Source organism: Hippopotamus amphibius, chromosome 9, assembly GCF_030028045.1.
Source record: "Hippopotamus amphibius kiboko isolate mHipAmp2 chromosome 9, mHipAmp2.hap2, whole genome shotgun sequence".
Classification (NCBI taxonomy): domain Eukaryota; kingdom Metazoa; phylum Chordata; class Mammalia; order Artiodactyla; family Hippopotamidae; genus Hippopotamus; species Hippopotamus amphibius.
Genome location: NC_080194.1, coordinates 26,145,801 through 26,161,188, shown reverse-complemented (window position 1 = coordinate 26,161,188; position 15,388 = coordinate 26,145,801). Strand labels below are relative to the sequence as shown.

General features: G+C 43.9%; 1 protein-coding gene across 2 annotated transcripts in view; it reads left to right on the top strand.

Moving 5' to 3' along the window:
• The window catches only part of GTF2H1 (general transcription factor IIH subunit 1), a 31,516-nt gene extending 29,524 nt beyond the window's left edge, over window positions 1-1,992 (top strand). For both annotated transcript variants that reach the window (XM_057695910.1, XM_057695911.1), the window contains one exon: window positions 983-1,992. In XM_057695910.1, coding sequence (XP_057551893.1) covers window positions 983-1,069 — 87 coding nt within the window. In that variant the 3' untranslated portion in view covers window positions 1,070-1,992. The remainder of the gene's footprint in view (window positions 1-982) is intronic.
• Window positions 1,993-15,388: the final 13,396 nt, after the last annotated feature.

Below are 15,388 nucleotides of genomic sequence, written 5' to 3'. Positions count from 1 at the left end.
CACACAGTGATAACAGGTGTGGTAAATAAGGGTTTGTTTTGTTTTTAACTCTACCTCAGATTGAATCTAAGTTATTGGCATGCTGCAAGGATTTAGGACTGCCTGGTCTCTGTCCCCATACTGCCAAAATTGACTTGTAGACCTTATAAGACTTTTACTTCCAACCACGTAAATTACACTGTCAACTTCCAAGGAAACAGATGATCCAAAGATGTTCTGCCTTAGGAGTTTTTATCAGCTTAGTTCAGTGTGTTCCTGTTGACTTCTGGTTACCTCTGTGATGAGGGTAAAATTTTTTTCTATTCAATGTACATAGTCCTGACCTTAGGTGTGACATACTTCATACTTATGTGAAGCTTTGAGACCATTTAGATTTTTCTGTAATCTGCTGAATTATATTGAAATCCTGAAGTGTTAGACCTGGAAAAGACCCTAGAGAGCATAGACAGGTGCTTCACAAGGTTGGCTATGCAGCAGAATTAAGTGCAGGAGCATTTGAAAATTAGAAGATTCCTGGGTCTCATCCCATACCTGCTGCCTCAGTATCTTCAGGGGAATAGGGCATTTTTCAGATTTTCTCTAAGTTAATGTTGATGCTACCCTCTTGATCTTAGTCAAGACACTAATGTTTAAATCTAGAAATCGCCAGTTTACTTCACCTCTCTCATTAGACAAAAGAAACTGAGGCCTAGAACACAGGCTTTCATGTTGTCCTATGGCTGGTTAATGACAGGGCAGACATACAGCCCAGGCAGAGCTGGTGAATTTCCAAACCTCTGCTGTACCCCACCTTCCCTCTTACCTTTCTATACAAAATGCATCTGATAACACCTTCACAGAGGGCTTGCATGTTGCCCCATTGGGAAAATAAAAAGGAGCTTGGACACTACACTCGGAAGTATGCACCAGATCTGGACCAGAAGCATCGACTGCCACAGCCTTTACCCCGCTGTTGCCTAAGTGTCTTGCTTTTGTTTTTCAGTTGGTAAGTCACATAGAGGAGATGCTTCAGACAGCCTACAACAAGCTCCACACGTGGCAGTCACGGCGTCTGATGAAGAAAACGTGAAGTGTCTGTGGCTTTCACAGGTTTTGTGAGACTGAGAGAACTGTGACCTGCAGTGACTCTGGAAACCTGGCCTGATAGACCTGCAGGTGATCACACAGAAGTGACAAGAAACATCTGCCCCACGCCGACTCTCGGAGCTGATGTTACTGTACTTGCACATTGAGAACTGAAAGGAAAGGAACTGTGATTAAACTAAAATCTGGGGAGGTAAATTAAGGCAGAACCAAAATGAGCTAAGTTGCAAATATATATATATATATATTTTAAAAAGACACTGTTTACTGCAGTTACTCAGGAACTGCTTTTGATTCACATTAAGCTGCTTTCAGAAATTTAAAAAAAAAACAAACACTTTTTAAAAGGGTGCATTGATAAAATCTGAGGTTTTTTGGTTTTGTTTTTTTTTTCTGTGTAAATTTTTTTCCTAAGTTTATGGCACAGGGTACACCTTAAGTATTTCTCCTCCATCTTCCACTTGGATCCTCAAGTTTTGCTGAATTCTAGTTGTACCTTACATCAGCAAGTTAAAGAGAGTACTTTAAAATAAAGCAGAGGGAGACTGTTGCTCAGCCATCCGAAAACAGTTGTAGTCAGAAGACAGCATTGGTCCTGTGTTTCCTACGGAAATAAGAAACAATAAATATTGCACTGAATGTTTGTGGTTTGGAGTCCCTAAATGGTAAAGAGGGGACATACTTGCAGAGAGTTGTGTGGAGTTTTTATGCAGAATTTTGTCAGAGGACAATGTGCTGCATGTTTTTCTTTGAGTGCAAATGTATATTGCTAAGATTTTTTTTTTAAGATGGCATGTGCTTTGAAAAGAAGAAATTGCATTTTTAAGAGTTTAAAAATCTTATGAGTGAGAAATATAAGAAATCTTACTTATTTTCACCTCTTTAGAAAAAAATAAAAGATGTTTCTCATATCTCTCTTTCTCCAGTATCTGACTGTTACTTGGCGAAGTGATCATCATTGCATAGTGACTGCAAAGCCTAAATGCAAAGAAAAAAAAAGATATTTCTTGTTTTTGGAATTCATGCCATATTTTGTTCCTAATGGGATCAAGTCACCATTTAGCTAAGACTTTAGATATCTTGTATTAAAAGTTACAGAAAAAAGTAAAACTTTTTATAGACAACTCTTTTAACTGTAACATCTTGTGGCTTCTCATGTGTGGTGCTTACTTGGGTGGGCTGCTTGAGGGCTACTCGTTATTTTTTTAAGCCATGATACAAGCTGGTTATCTTTCATAAAATGGCTACAACAGGTCAGAAACCTATTCAGACTTTGAACCAGTAAAAGGAAAGCAGCAACACCACTCTTCTGCTTCAGTCCTCCCATTTCTCCTTCAGATCAGTTTAGTAGTGGTGCAAAACATTACAGTTTTACAAAGTGCCTTTCAAATGTGTTATTGCCACGACTACTCTATAAGCAATAGCAGTTGAGCAGGTAGAAAAATGTTTGAAATAGAAAAAGTATGTCTGTTGGGAAAGGCAGACATAAAGAAATCAGATGCTCTGTTGAGTGCTCTGTTAAAGATTAAGTGATCAGTATGATGAAACCTGAAGGAAGAAACCATTGGGGGAATAAGGGTAGGCTTCACTAAAGAGATAACATTTTAGTTAAGCCTTAAAGGTTGAGCAGGGAATAGTATGATGAAGGTGTGAAGACTTTTTGAAAGACCCCAGCATGTTGGGGCAACAGTGTTTGTTGGATTGGAGAGTTGGAAGTGACAGGAGGCTGGGAAAGTCAGTTTAATTCAGGTTGCAAATGGCTTGGTATGCCAAAGAAACAAATTCAGACCTTACTCATTAGGCATGGGGGACCTTGGAGACAATTTTAAGCAAATAAGTTGTTTTTGTGAGGGTATTTTGGTGGTTTTGTTGGGTTTGTTAGATAAAAATCTGGCAGCTAGGAATGCCAAAACCTAGAAGGCTTTGGAACAATCTGGACTGGAAACTAGGTCCAAATTAAAGTGAAATTCTGGTAATCGGGAGGGAACTGAATCTGTTGAGGCCTGCTATGGCCCCCTCTTCCCATTGTGGAAAGTGATAGCAGCCGCTGGTGATTGAGAGCTGTGATATACCAGCACTGTGCCTGCCACCTTTAGAAATGGTTTTGATGTTAAGTAATTTACCCCAGTAAGTAGCAGAGCTTACTCTAAACTGCTTGTGACGTTGGAAGCCTTTATTCCCCAGCCCAGGCTTCCAGTGCCTAGTTTTCGCTTTGACTGCCCTGTCAGTCATTCCTGCCTCCAGTTCTATTCTGTGCTTCTTTTAGGGCAAATCACGTTATGGGCTTACTCTGCCTAGTGGGTCCCATGAGTCCAGAGGGCTGCAAAATATAATAGTCTAGTGAAAGCATGTCGTGCCTTAGGTGAATTAGTTTCTCCTGGAAAAAAGGCATAAAGTCGGTGGTGTAGTCTACTTTGGACCTACATCGCAGAATGAGTAGCATACTTTGTGATATCTGCTTCAGTCTGGAAAACAAAAGATTGCTTAAACATCTGTAACTTAGAAAGGAAACCCACTCATCCAGGCTGAGGGTTTAATTCAGAAAGTGATTTCCTATTGGTGTATATATCATCTGGAGCCAACAGTGGCCTTGGTATGGAAAGCTGCCCATTTTAAACTTAGATTTGCTCTTTCCAGTGTCAGGACTTGCATGAAATTCCTCAGTGCATTACCTCTGCCCTTTCCCAGTTTAGCTCTTTCAAGACTCAGCTGTTCTCCCAGTTCCTGAGGCCAGGGAAGTCAGTTATTTTCAGCTCTTAAATTGTCCAGAGCTGGAGCATTGCCTAGAACCTGGTTCAGGGATGATCACCCTTAGCTTGTAGTCCATAACCTCGATTGGGTGTGTATTTAAGTCACAGAAAAGACCTTGGAATTCAAACTTTGTAACCACAGAGCCCTGTTTTCACAGTCCTGTAGAATCCCTAATATTTATGACAGACATGGAATTGTACCTGTTGAGGTTGAGCCAAAGGTCCAGCTCTTCCCACTTCCAGTAACAATACAGCATGAAAAACCTACACCCTCTCTGGCCACCTGGTAACTTGCTGTGTTTGTTGGGATGAATGATAACAGAAATAAGCTGAAGGGAGTTCCCTGGCTGTCCAATAGTTAAGACTGGGTGCTTTCACTGCTGTGGGCCCAAGTTTGATCCCTAGTCAGGGAACTAAGATCCCGCAAGCTGTGTGCACAGTCAAAAAAATAAATTAATTAAAAAAAATAAATTCTCTTAGAAAAGTAGGTTGAAGTTAAAGCATAAAATAAACGGGCTGAAATTTTTTTTTTTTTTTGCCTCACAGTGCAGCGTGCCGGATCTTAGTTCCCCAGCCGGGGATCAAACCCATGCTCCCTGCAGTGGGGGCATGGAGTCTTCAACCACTGGACTGCCAGGGAAGTCCCTAAACTGGCTTAAATTTTAAATTTTACTCAATCTGTAGTCATAGAAATAAATAGGAAGATGGTAGACTTAAACCCAACCTACTAGCAATAAAAACAGACTGAACACTCTGAAAAAACAAAGGTTGTCAGATTGGATTGAAAAACAAGACTCAGCTATAGGCTACTTAAAATCACAGAAGTGTCTATACTTACCTTACTGGATTTGTCCTCCCCTCATATGTTAAATTCAGGTTCACTAGGTGTTAAAATTCAAAGCCTTTATTACTCAAATTTATATCCTTTTGGTTCAGGTAGCTAAGTGTCTGGTTAACAGAGCAGTGAAAAGGGAATGACATATACAAGATCACTGACCATTAATGTCCGTTTTTAAAATTATTACAGAAATACATTTTTTTCAGGTTTGAATAGTACTGACATATATAAAATAATAGAAAGTGTTTCTGTATCCTTACTCCCAAATCTCATTCTCTTGAGATAATGCTTAGTGCATTTTCTCCTAGACATTTTTCTATGCGCTTAAAATTATTTTTCTAACCTACAATCTGAGATTTTTCTAGCGCAGAAACACCTATGCACACATTTATACCCTTTAAGATAAACCCTGACAATAGGGCTTATCTCCCTAGAGAATCCATTCATGTTCCCATTTCTGTAAGCAAAATTTTTGTGAATTTTGGGCTTATCCATTAGTGTGCTACTTCTGACACCTGATTATCCATAACAACAGACTCTGGCCTGAATATAAAAATTCCTTGGAATTTTACTTGTACAATCAGATTCTCATCACCCAAGAACATTTAGACCAACGACATAAAAAGCAGAGAAAATAGTGTTATAATAGGTCCTCCCAGGATTGATTGCAGCCTCAGCAGCAGTAGAGACAAGAGGTAGCAGAGCCATTAGAGCACAGACTTTGGACCTACACTGTTTGGGTTCACATCCCAGCTGTGTAGCTCACTAGCTGCGTGACTTTATCTGTGCCTTGGTTTGTTCTTCATCTATAAAGTGATTGTTATAGTAGTACTTAACTGATAGGGTTACTGTGAGGGTAACAGTATATGGGGCACTTGGGGCAGAGTCCAACACATGGCATGTACTGGGTGAGTGTTTGCTGTCCTTAATGCTGATACAGGTTTTCACTGAGCCACACACAATGTGAGGCAGCATCTTCTTGATTTCATTGTTTGGAAACCTAAATGGAAGAAAATTCCCTCAAGAACAGTAAAGATGATTACTTTTGTACTTCTACCGCCACAAAACTGCCCAAATCTAATTTTCATGGCTTATCTTTAATAGATTTACTAATATCCCTTTTTTTGTGGTGCCCTGCATTCTCCAGATTACTTTAAAAATATATAAAATTGCTTTTATAACTGATTTCATACTTTAGTTGCAGTATTTATGAAATAAATTCTCTCCACTCTTGAGAACGGAGAAAGGACGTTTCTGTGTTCTTCCCTGGGATGTAAAATGTAAAATATACATCAAAGGATGACTGTAAGTTAAAACTGTAAGTTAAAAGATACTATAAATTAGAATCCAAAATTTGTTTGAAATTAATGTTTCATATCTTATGTTTGATATTTAGGGAAAAAAGCTACCCTTTTTCTCTTTTTTTTTTTTTTTTGGTGGGATTGGGAAGAGAAGCACATCCTGTTATCTTTTAACTACTTGCTAAAATTTTATTCTTAAAAATAGAGGTTGGGATCTATGTAGAAAACAAACTTATGGTTACCGGGGGTAAGCAGAGGAGAGGGATAAATTGGGAGACTGGGATACACATTGCTATATATAAAATAGATAACTATTAAGGACCTACTGTATAGCACAGGGAACTCAATATTCTGTAATGGCCTATATGGAAAAAGAATCTAAAAAAGAGTGGATATATGTATAACTGATTCACTTTGCTGAAACTAACACGACATTGTAAATCAGCTATACTCCAATAAAATTTTTTTTTTAAAAAATAGAGATTGGGATCAAAGAAAAAGAGGTTGAAAATATGCTGAGTTAGCAGGAGAGCAACCTTGAAACTTGATAAAATAGGTGAATGGGTTTTTCTTCAAGGTCACTAAGAGGCTTCAATGAGCACATCCCCAGACCTAAACATGGTGATTTGTCATCTGGACAGTTGCATATCACAAGTACAGCTTAGTTAGGCAAGAAGGAATTTCTTTCAGTTTTTTTTTTTTTTTGGCACACGGGCTTAGTTGCTCCGTGGCATGTGGGATCTTCCTGGAGCAACGATCGAACCTGTGTCCCCTGCATTGGCAAGCGGATTCTTAACCACTGCGCCACCTAGGAAGCCCAAGAAGGAATTTCTTTAAAAACGTAATAGTGATCCATTTTCTGTTACATGAATAGGTTAGTAAAAATCTAATGAGTAAGCACTCAAGCTGTACAGCTGAGCTGCCTGGGTTCAACTCCCAGCCCTGCCACTTTATAGTTGTGCGATTACTTCATCACTCCATGCCTCAGTTTCCTCACTTGTAAAATGGGCGTAATAAGAGGACTTACAGATTTATTGTGAAGATTAAAGAAGCTAATAAATGTAAGTGCTTAGAATACTGCATGGCACAAATTAAGCGCTCAATAATTGTTCTTCGTACCGTTAATTATTATTTACCTTTACCAGACTTCAGCTCAAAGCTTATTGACTCAGGCTGGCATACAGTATCCACATTGATAGGGAACTAAGGCAGAGAGTAAAGGGAAAAAACTAATATTTATTAGATCCCTTTGCCAGATATTTGCCATGCTGTATGTACATTTTTTTTTAATTTTATTTATTTATTATTTTTGGGGGGGTACACCAAGTTCAATCATGTTTTTATACACATATCCCTGTATTCCCTCCCTTCCTTGACTCCCCCCCTCCTCGAGTCCCCCCCACCCTCCCCGCCCCAGTCCTCTAAGGCATCTTCATGTATGTACATTCTTAATTAATCCTTAGGATTCACTCAACAGTTATTTATCAAGCTCCCACTATGTATCAGTCTCCCGACCCCACTGTATAAAATCTCCGGTCAGGGAAAGGCACTGTCCGAGATGATGGGTAGAATAAACTATGCCCTCACAGAACTTAATAAACTAAGGCTCGGAGAGGTGAAATAACTTGCCAAAAGACGCTGACTCCAGTTTGAGAGTGGAGAGCTAAGATTCAGGCTCAGCTCTTCAGATCTGTGCAAGCTATTGACCTCTCTCTCCCTAATCGCCTTACTGTCTCCCCACCCTGCTCAGGCAGGCTAGAACTTTCTCTTCTCCCTGCTATAAATAATGGAAAGAGGGAGAGCTATGCTATCAGGCCACACACTGACAAGCACAGATGGCTCTGAGACTGGGAGACTGCTTCATTCTCCTGAAGTGCAGTGACGGACACATTCTTGGATCTGAAGCCTTAAGGGAGGAGCTCCCGGGCCCCAAATCTGCTGTTGGTATCTAAGCCTCCATTATGCGCTGGGTCCTCGGAAGAATTCAAAGGGCCTTCACTGTCCTGTTTTCTCCTGACATTATATTTTTTAAAAATTAATTTTGTTTTTTTAGCAAAGTTATTCATGCTTACAATTTAAAGAATCAAAAGCACTAGAGGGTGCATACCAAAACATCACATCCGCCAACTTCCCTCATCACAGAATTAATCACTTTCAACTCCTTTAGCTTATGTTATACAATTCTCAATTTATTAATTTTGTTTTTCTCCACTATTATGGTCGTTAAGGATTTAATGATCTTATTATTCCCATTTCCTTCTCTCCAGCTTCCCAATATAGTTATTTCAAGTTTTTTGATGATCAACAGTGTTCACATTTTGATAATGTAAATCTTGTTTGATGCTTCATTCAGGGTCCTGGCAGGATATAAATGGTACCCTCAATTTGGGTAATTTAAGGAGATTAATGAAGGGACAGTTTCCCAAGATGTAGTCAGAGAGAAACCATAAGTTACAGTGCGGTATCCTAGTTACCAGGGCCTAGGCCTGATGAGGCGATGGAAAGAAGTGGTTACCAGGAGAGAAGAGACCCTGACAGGAGTTAAGGGACACAGCCCGCTGATGGTCCCACAAGGAGGGCTCCATCTCACTTTTCCTCTCCCCCAGTCTCTGCCAGGGAAAGCAGAGGGCATAGGGACACCATTGCTGTGTGGTTCCTTCAGGTCAGCCCCTCAGAGCCCAGAGCAGGGTGGAGAAGAGGAGGGTGGACCTGCAGGGCAAATAGAAGATGTCCAGCATCACAGCCGAGCAGGGTACTAAGGTTCCCTTAATTTTCTTGACCAACATTTCTGTCTTTCACCACAGTTTCTGGTTGGCTTGATCTTCTAACACTTCTATGGCTACTTCACTCCAAACTCTGAATGGACTGTAAAACTCCTCAGCTGGCCCTTATATTTGAGCAGGTTACTTTAAAGTGAATTAGAAGCTCAATGTGCACAGACAGGTCTGTCAAGCAGAGGGCTTCCATGGGGGTAACTGAGGGGAAGCTGCTTTGCCACCCACGTCTCTCAAGTGTCAGTATTTGAGGAACTTTTCTCTGATGCCATTCAGTCTCTCCAGAGAAGGGAGCCTCCATGTCTCTACCTGGAATATGAGGCTGGATGCTAGCTTTCTGGGAATTGCCTCAGGAAGGGGGTTCTCTGTATGCAGTCATTCTCTTATGCCCCCATTTTTAGCCAGTGCCTCTCACCACTGCACTTGCATCCTGATTGCATTTCCCCAAAGAATAAACCCCCTATTTTCAGTGAGAGTGGAAGCAGGAGGCAGTCATTTTGTTACACAGGTGGGGATAGGAATCCGGGAGTCTCCAGTCCCTTATACCCCTTGTTTCAGCCCCACACTGTACTCCTACCTTCCATAGAACCTACTCCCTCCAGTTCCTGAGGCCGTCTGGTGTTTTTCAGGGCAAATCAGCTTTCATCTCTTCACCACCTCCCTCTGTGGGCACTTGGATTTCACTCTCGTGTTAGTCACAGTGATTTCAAATTTCTAAAATGTTGTTCACAGACCTCATCTGCCGTTGTCTCCTCTTCCGGTCTCTTGGTCTTTGTGTGATTATACTTTTTGTATGTTCTTTTCCCATTATTTTTTAGTGGGATTTGGGGAAGGAACTAAGATAAACATATGAGTTTAACCTGCCGTGTTTAACCAGAGATCCACTAGTATTGAATTTTGGTGAATAGTGTCGAGGTGAATGCTCACCATTTCATGACTAGTGGCCCCGTAAGATGACTGCTCTAAACCAACTGAAGAAAAGGCACAACCTAAAAGCTAAGAATTACGTTGTATTCAACAGACATACTGAAGACTTAAGCCTGGGAGACAGCCGCTCAGATAGCTCTGAAGGATTGTTCTGAAGAGGAAAGAGAGGAGGCAGTATACATAAGAGTTTTGCAAAAACAAACCAGGTAGCTGAACATCAAAATATTTCCGCTAATTGAAAAACAGACATCTCAAGTTAATGAATTTAGCACTTTTCTCTGTATGGGAAGATGCAAGAGTCTGGGCTCACTGAATCATTCCTTTGATATGCAAGTCAACTATCCAGGGCTAGCATACTGTTCTTTTCCATCCTGAGTCCACTCAGGGTGCACCGTTGGGGGAGACTGCAGTGGCTGATGACTTGATGGCCACAACATCCTTTGTTTACTGATTTGGCCAGCGGTATTCTTTGTCCACACCCCAAACCCCCAGTAGCTATCCTCAGTTCCTTGTGATAGAGCAAGCCAAAGTTACTGAGCGCGTGCTTTTCCCCCTGGTGTGTGTGTGTGAGAGCATGTTACATGATCCCGCTGCTAAGTTGTTCACTAGCCCAGTGTTTTCTAAAGTGTAGCTAGCACACCTCCGGGGGTTGAGCAAGCATCAGATGATTGAACATTTCGAAATTCTAATTGTGTAGTTATATATTTTAATGTAACTGGCGTATCAGACACATATTTGCTAAGGATGAAGCTACGTAAAATAGGGAGTCAATTTAAAGAAGCGTGTTGAATAGAGTAGCGTAAGTGCTATTCAGGAATGGCAAACATCGTGACATGACTGATATTTGCTCAACACCAACGCTGCTGAGTTGCAGCTAGCTAGTGCTACTTGATCCAGAAAGGAGACTTAAGAAGCACATTTCTTTCCAAAAAAGCCCTCAGGCCTGTGCTCTTCCCCCAGCTGAAATGGAAACTAAGGATTGTCCAGTGTGGGCATCTCACTGTTTGTTTTTGGGGAACGGATGTAGAAATCCTGCCGGCCTGGTTGGAGTTCGCTGGTTGTGATTTTCAAGAGGCTGTCTGCCAAGTGTGGCAACTAGAAGAGCAAAGTAGGCCTTTAGAAACTGCATCCTTCTCAGAACTGTATTTCTGCCCCCAGAGACCTCCCTTCCTTTGCACCTTTGCTCCTGCAGCTCTGAGATGCAGGCTGAGCACATGGGGGGGGTTGGTAACTGACAGTTAGCTGAAGTGTTCTGTTCTTAGCCTCAGGGAGGCTGCTCACTTGTCTCAGAACTGCCCTGGCACAGCTCCAGTCCAGATGAGATAGCACAGGAGGGGAAGCAGATGGTATCAAAGGCCTCTCCCAGCTCCTGGGGGCCATCCCTCTTCTTAGACTGGAGCTCTTGAGAGCTTCCCAGGAAGTGTCTTCAGTTCAGCATTCCAGATTGCCCCCCAGGGATCGAAAAGGGAGCTAACATTTATTGGGCACCTACTGGGTGCTGGGAACTTTACATTTAAACCCCACAATAACCTATGAAAATGGTATTATCCCCGCTCTACAGAGGCTCCACAAGAGGAGGTAATTTGCTCAAGTTCTCATAGTAAGTGGCGGAGCCCGGAGTCAGACCCAGGGCAGTGTGAGGCCAAAGCAAAGAGCAACACTGAGGGAAAGACTACAGCAGCCCTGTCCCCTGGACACACGAGCCTCACCCTGCTGCTGTCTGGACGTTGCACGGCTGCTTCTCTTTCCAAACTGAGAAAAACAAAACTGAGGGAGGCCAGGGTCTCGTGGGCAGGGGCTGCCTTTCTGAATCCATGCAAGAGGCAGAGACCAGCCAAGCATAGGGTAGCCAGAAATAACCACGCACTTTACATCATAAGCTAAGGATGCCATAAAAACCCAGGAAACTTGTAGCCTCTCCCTGACCGGCCCAGCCTTGTATATACGACCAACTGTAGTACTAAGTAATAAAGTATGTCTCTTTAAAAAACAAAACAAAACAAAACAAAAAGGTGGATAAGGCAGGCATTATGCACAGGTTCTGGAAGAGCCTCACCTGGGGAAGGGGACGGGCTTGGCCTGGGTACAGGGCCAAGAAGAATGTTCTTAACCAATTAGAGTCTGAAATAGATTAAAAAAAAAAAAAAAAAACTGTCAGACCAGTGACCACGAACTTGCCCCTCTCCTCGCTCACTTCCTGAGATAAGAATATGGTTTATTGAGCAATTTCCTTGTGCCAAGTCATTTTATTTGCATTAAACCTATTAGGCGGGTACTATTGTTTTTCCTATTTCACAGATGCCTAAGGCTTAGAAAGTGACTTGCCCAGAAACATACAGGCAGGAGGAGTCATGTCAGGGTTTGAACCCGACTGGCTCCCAAACCTGAGGTTCCCCTGGAGACCCTCTTCCTGAAGGACAATAAGTTCGGTGCAGCAGAGGGACGCACTCAGATGGAGGCTCTGCCATCCGCCCCTCCTTGTCCCTTAGGAGATGTACAGAGCATCTCTCCAAGTGGTGGGAGCTTGCAGGGATGTCCGTATTCTGAAAGGCCTGGACAAAAAGACAGGGCCCTCCGCAGACGGGGTCAGTCTGGGCTTTGTGCCCCCCACCCATCTCCGTCCCAGGACTAACGAAATGGCAGGAAAACAGACTGACAGGAGCTGTCCCAGATGATCGCTTCAGCCACACACCACCACCACCACCCCACCCCCCCGCCCGGCTCATTCCTGCTGCTCAGAGCAGTGATGGAGCGATGCCTCCTGTCAACTTCATTGATTTTCTGCTTAGTTAGGTCAATGAGAGGCTGCGGCTTCCACCAAGAGCCCTCTTCAGCACGGCCTAGCAATTTCCTGAGAGGAACTCTGCCTTAACCCTGCTGTCAGGGACAGTAGCTGCGCCTAGTCTCCTAGCAAAGAATCTGCCCAGATGCCATCTGGATTTCAAGTCTTTGAAGCCTGGCTACAACACATCTGGCTGTGTGATTTGGGGCAAGTGCCTTTACCTCCCTAAGACTCAGTTCCTGTTTCTGGCAAACAGGACTAATGATGTTCCCTACTCCACAGGGCAGTGGTGAAGATTAAACAATGCATTTAAAGGGTTTAGTGGGAGTGCTGGGTATGTGCATATTAAGTGTTCAATAAACATGGGAGTGGTTATTTTTACAATTTTCACAATATCTGGACCCACAAGGTTTGGTGTCCTAGCACTGACTAGGAAGCACCCTTCAGCAATCAAAAGTAATTTCAAAATAGCTCAAATCCCAGGCTGGCCCTTTGGTAAAGTAAGAGTGGAGATTACAGTGAGGTCCATAGCAGCAGTGACCAAGAATTCTCCTTCCTCTCAGAAGGAGAGGACGAAGTTAAGGCAACTCTTCAAATCTCCCAACTCCACTGCCTCCAGAATTCCCTTGAGATATTTTCTCTTCCTCTTCATTATACAGATTAACATCCTGTAGACCCAAATCCTTCTTTCTACTACCAGTCCAAATACAGTCTTCCCCAACCAGGTACTGATTCTGCATCACAAAGGCATAAGGAACAAGTTGAGCAAAAACTGAACGCCCCTCAGAGACAGGGAAAAGAAGTTGAACAGGAGAAAGACTACCCCGGGAGCAGAGAAGGCTGTGAACCTTGCCCGAAACAGTATCCACGCAACTGAATTTCAGGCTCCCTCCCAGAGACGTGCACAGAGGCCAGAGCGGGGGAGCGGGTCATACCAGGAGAAGTTCCACTTTGCATTCTCATTTGTTTTTTTCCTGGAAACGGAATCTCTTTGAAGAGGCCTCCCCAGTTCTTGACATGATGGCAGCGAATTTTAGCTCCATCTTTGCTCCCAGGGTGCCCACCCTACCCTCCCTCTCACTCTGGAGTCTTTGACTCCACGTTGACAAACACCCACCCTGGTTAAGAGCCTGCTAGCTCCTCAGATGCTTCGGGGGCCAGTGGATGGGGTGGGGTAGCAAGAATCTGGCATTATTGCCTAATCCATTGCAAGCTATCTCCTGCACCATCACCCCTCCCTCCGCCAGGGAGAGCAAAGTCTAAAGCCAGCTAACAAACTGTGAAATTTTCAACTTTCACCCATTACCCTAAAGAAGGTTTACCACCAGAGCCCCACAGCCTGCCCTGAGAAATCAATTCCATGTGTGAGGGAGCGGGTGGACTCCAAAAAAGCCTGCCCCATTTCAGGACTTTTTTTTTTTTTAATATAAATTTATCTTATTTTTAGCTATATTGGGTCTTGTTTGCTGCTTGTGGGCTTTCTCTAGTTGTGGCTAGTGGGGGCTACTCTTTGTTGCAGTGTGTGGGCTTCTCATTGTGGTGGCTTCCCTTGTTGCAGAGCACAGGCTCTAGGCCACGCAGTCTTCAGTAGTTGTGACACATGGGCTCAATAGTTGTGGCCCACGGGTTCTAGAGCGCAGGGTCAGTAGTTGCAGCGCACAGGCTTAGTTGCTCTGTGGCATGTGGAATCTTCCTGGCCCAGGGATCGAACCAGAGTCCCCTGCACTGGCAGGCAGATTCTTAACCACTGCGCCACCAGGGAAGCCCAGGACTTTTCTCAAAGAACTCCTGCTAGGTCTGAAGCCTTCCGGGGAATCCCAGCTGGGCTTCCTCCCTAGGCTGTTCCTAAGTTCCAGGGATGAGAGTGGGGTTTGATGGGCCTACAGTGACAGTCAGCCCCACTGGGGTTTGCAAGGGAGCCCTGCCAAGGGTGCTGGCTCTAGATCGTCTCCCAAGGCAGGAAGCTGTGGCCCCTAGTTACTGTGGAAATCTTGGCACAGCCTGTGCCCATCTGTGGCTGACAGGCAGGCTCCCTTAGGAAATGAGGAGAAGAAATTTGGTTGCTTGAGAACTAGCTCAGCCTGGGGGAAGAGTCCATGACACCACGAGGCTGCAGAGGAGTCTGAGGCTGGGAGCTCTGTGAGAACAGTGCTCTACTGAGCTGGCCTCCTGCCAATCCTGTAGCTTTAATGGCTAGGGTGTGGTCTCCTGCAGAGTGAGGCCTCTCTGCCAAGCTGCCAATCCCAAGCCAGGGCTGTTCAAAGAGGCTCTGGTGCAGTGGAAAAATCCCTGAAGCCGAGCTGGGAGTGGAGCCACACCCACAGTGCCAGGAAAGAGCCAGGCTGGTGGAGAAGGCCATGGTGTCTGGTGCAGAGGATAAAGTGCTAGACTAGTTGGGAGTTTCCTATTTCTTAGTCACTACCCCTGAAACACTTTGGTAGAATCAAGAGCACTTCACTTCCCTTCCCTTCTCCCAGCCCTACTTCCCCACTGCACAATGATGTCTGCCCTGCAAGGCCAATCAGATTGCTAAGAGGCCATGCAGTGTAAGCAAAGCAGAGGCATATGTGAGGGGGTGGTCTGCCTCTGATTCAGTGGGTAAAGGAGGGCCAAGGCTGTGAGAACCTCTCCTAGGCTTTCACTCCTTCTGTGGCTAAAACTGGAAGATGAGCTCAGTTAAATTGTCCTTTAAGATGGCCTGACGCTGCAAGTGTGTTTGTACAAAGGGCAGAGCTTGGCCCCGCACACATGTGGGCTGTGCAAGGCAAATGGAACACCAGAAAGGGAGGCTGATTAGATTATTAGATAGGGCCCTGAAGCAGCCCTGTGGGCAAAGGAGCTGTCTTGACCTTCCTGCAGCTGTGGGTGAGGGGCCTTGGGGAGTATTTATCACATTTGCCCTATGATATTCAGGGAGCAAAAGGCTAACTGCT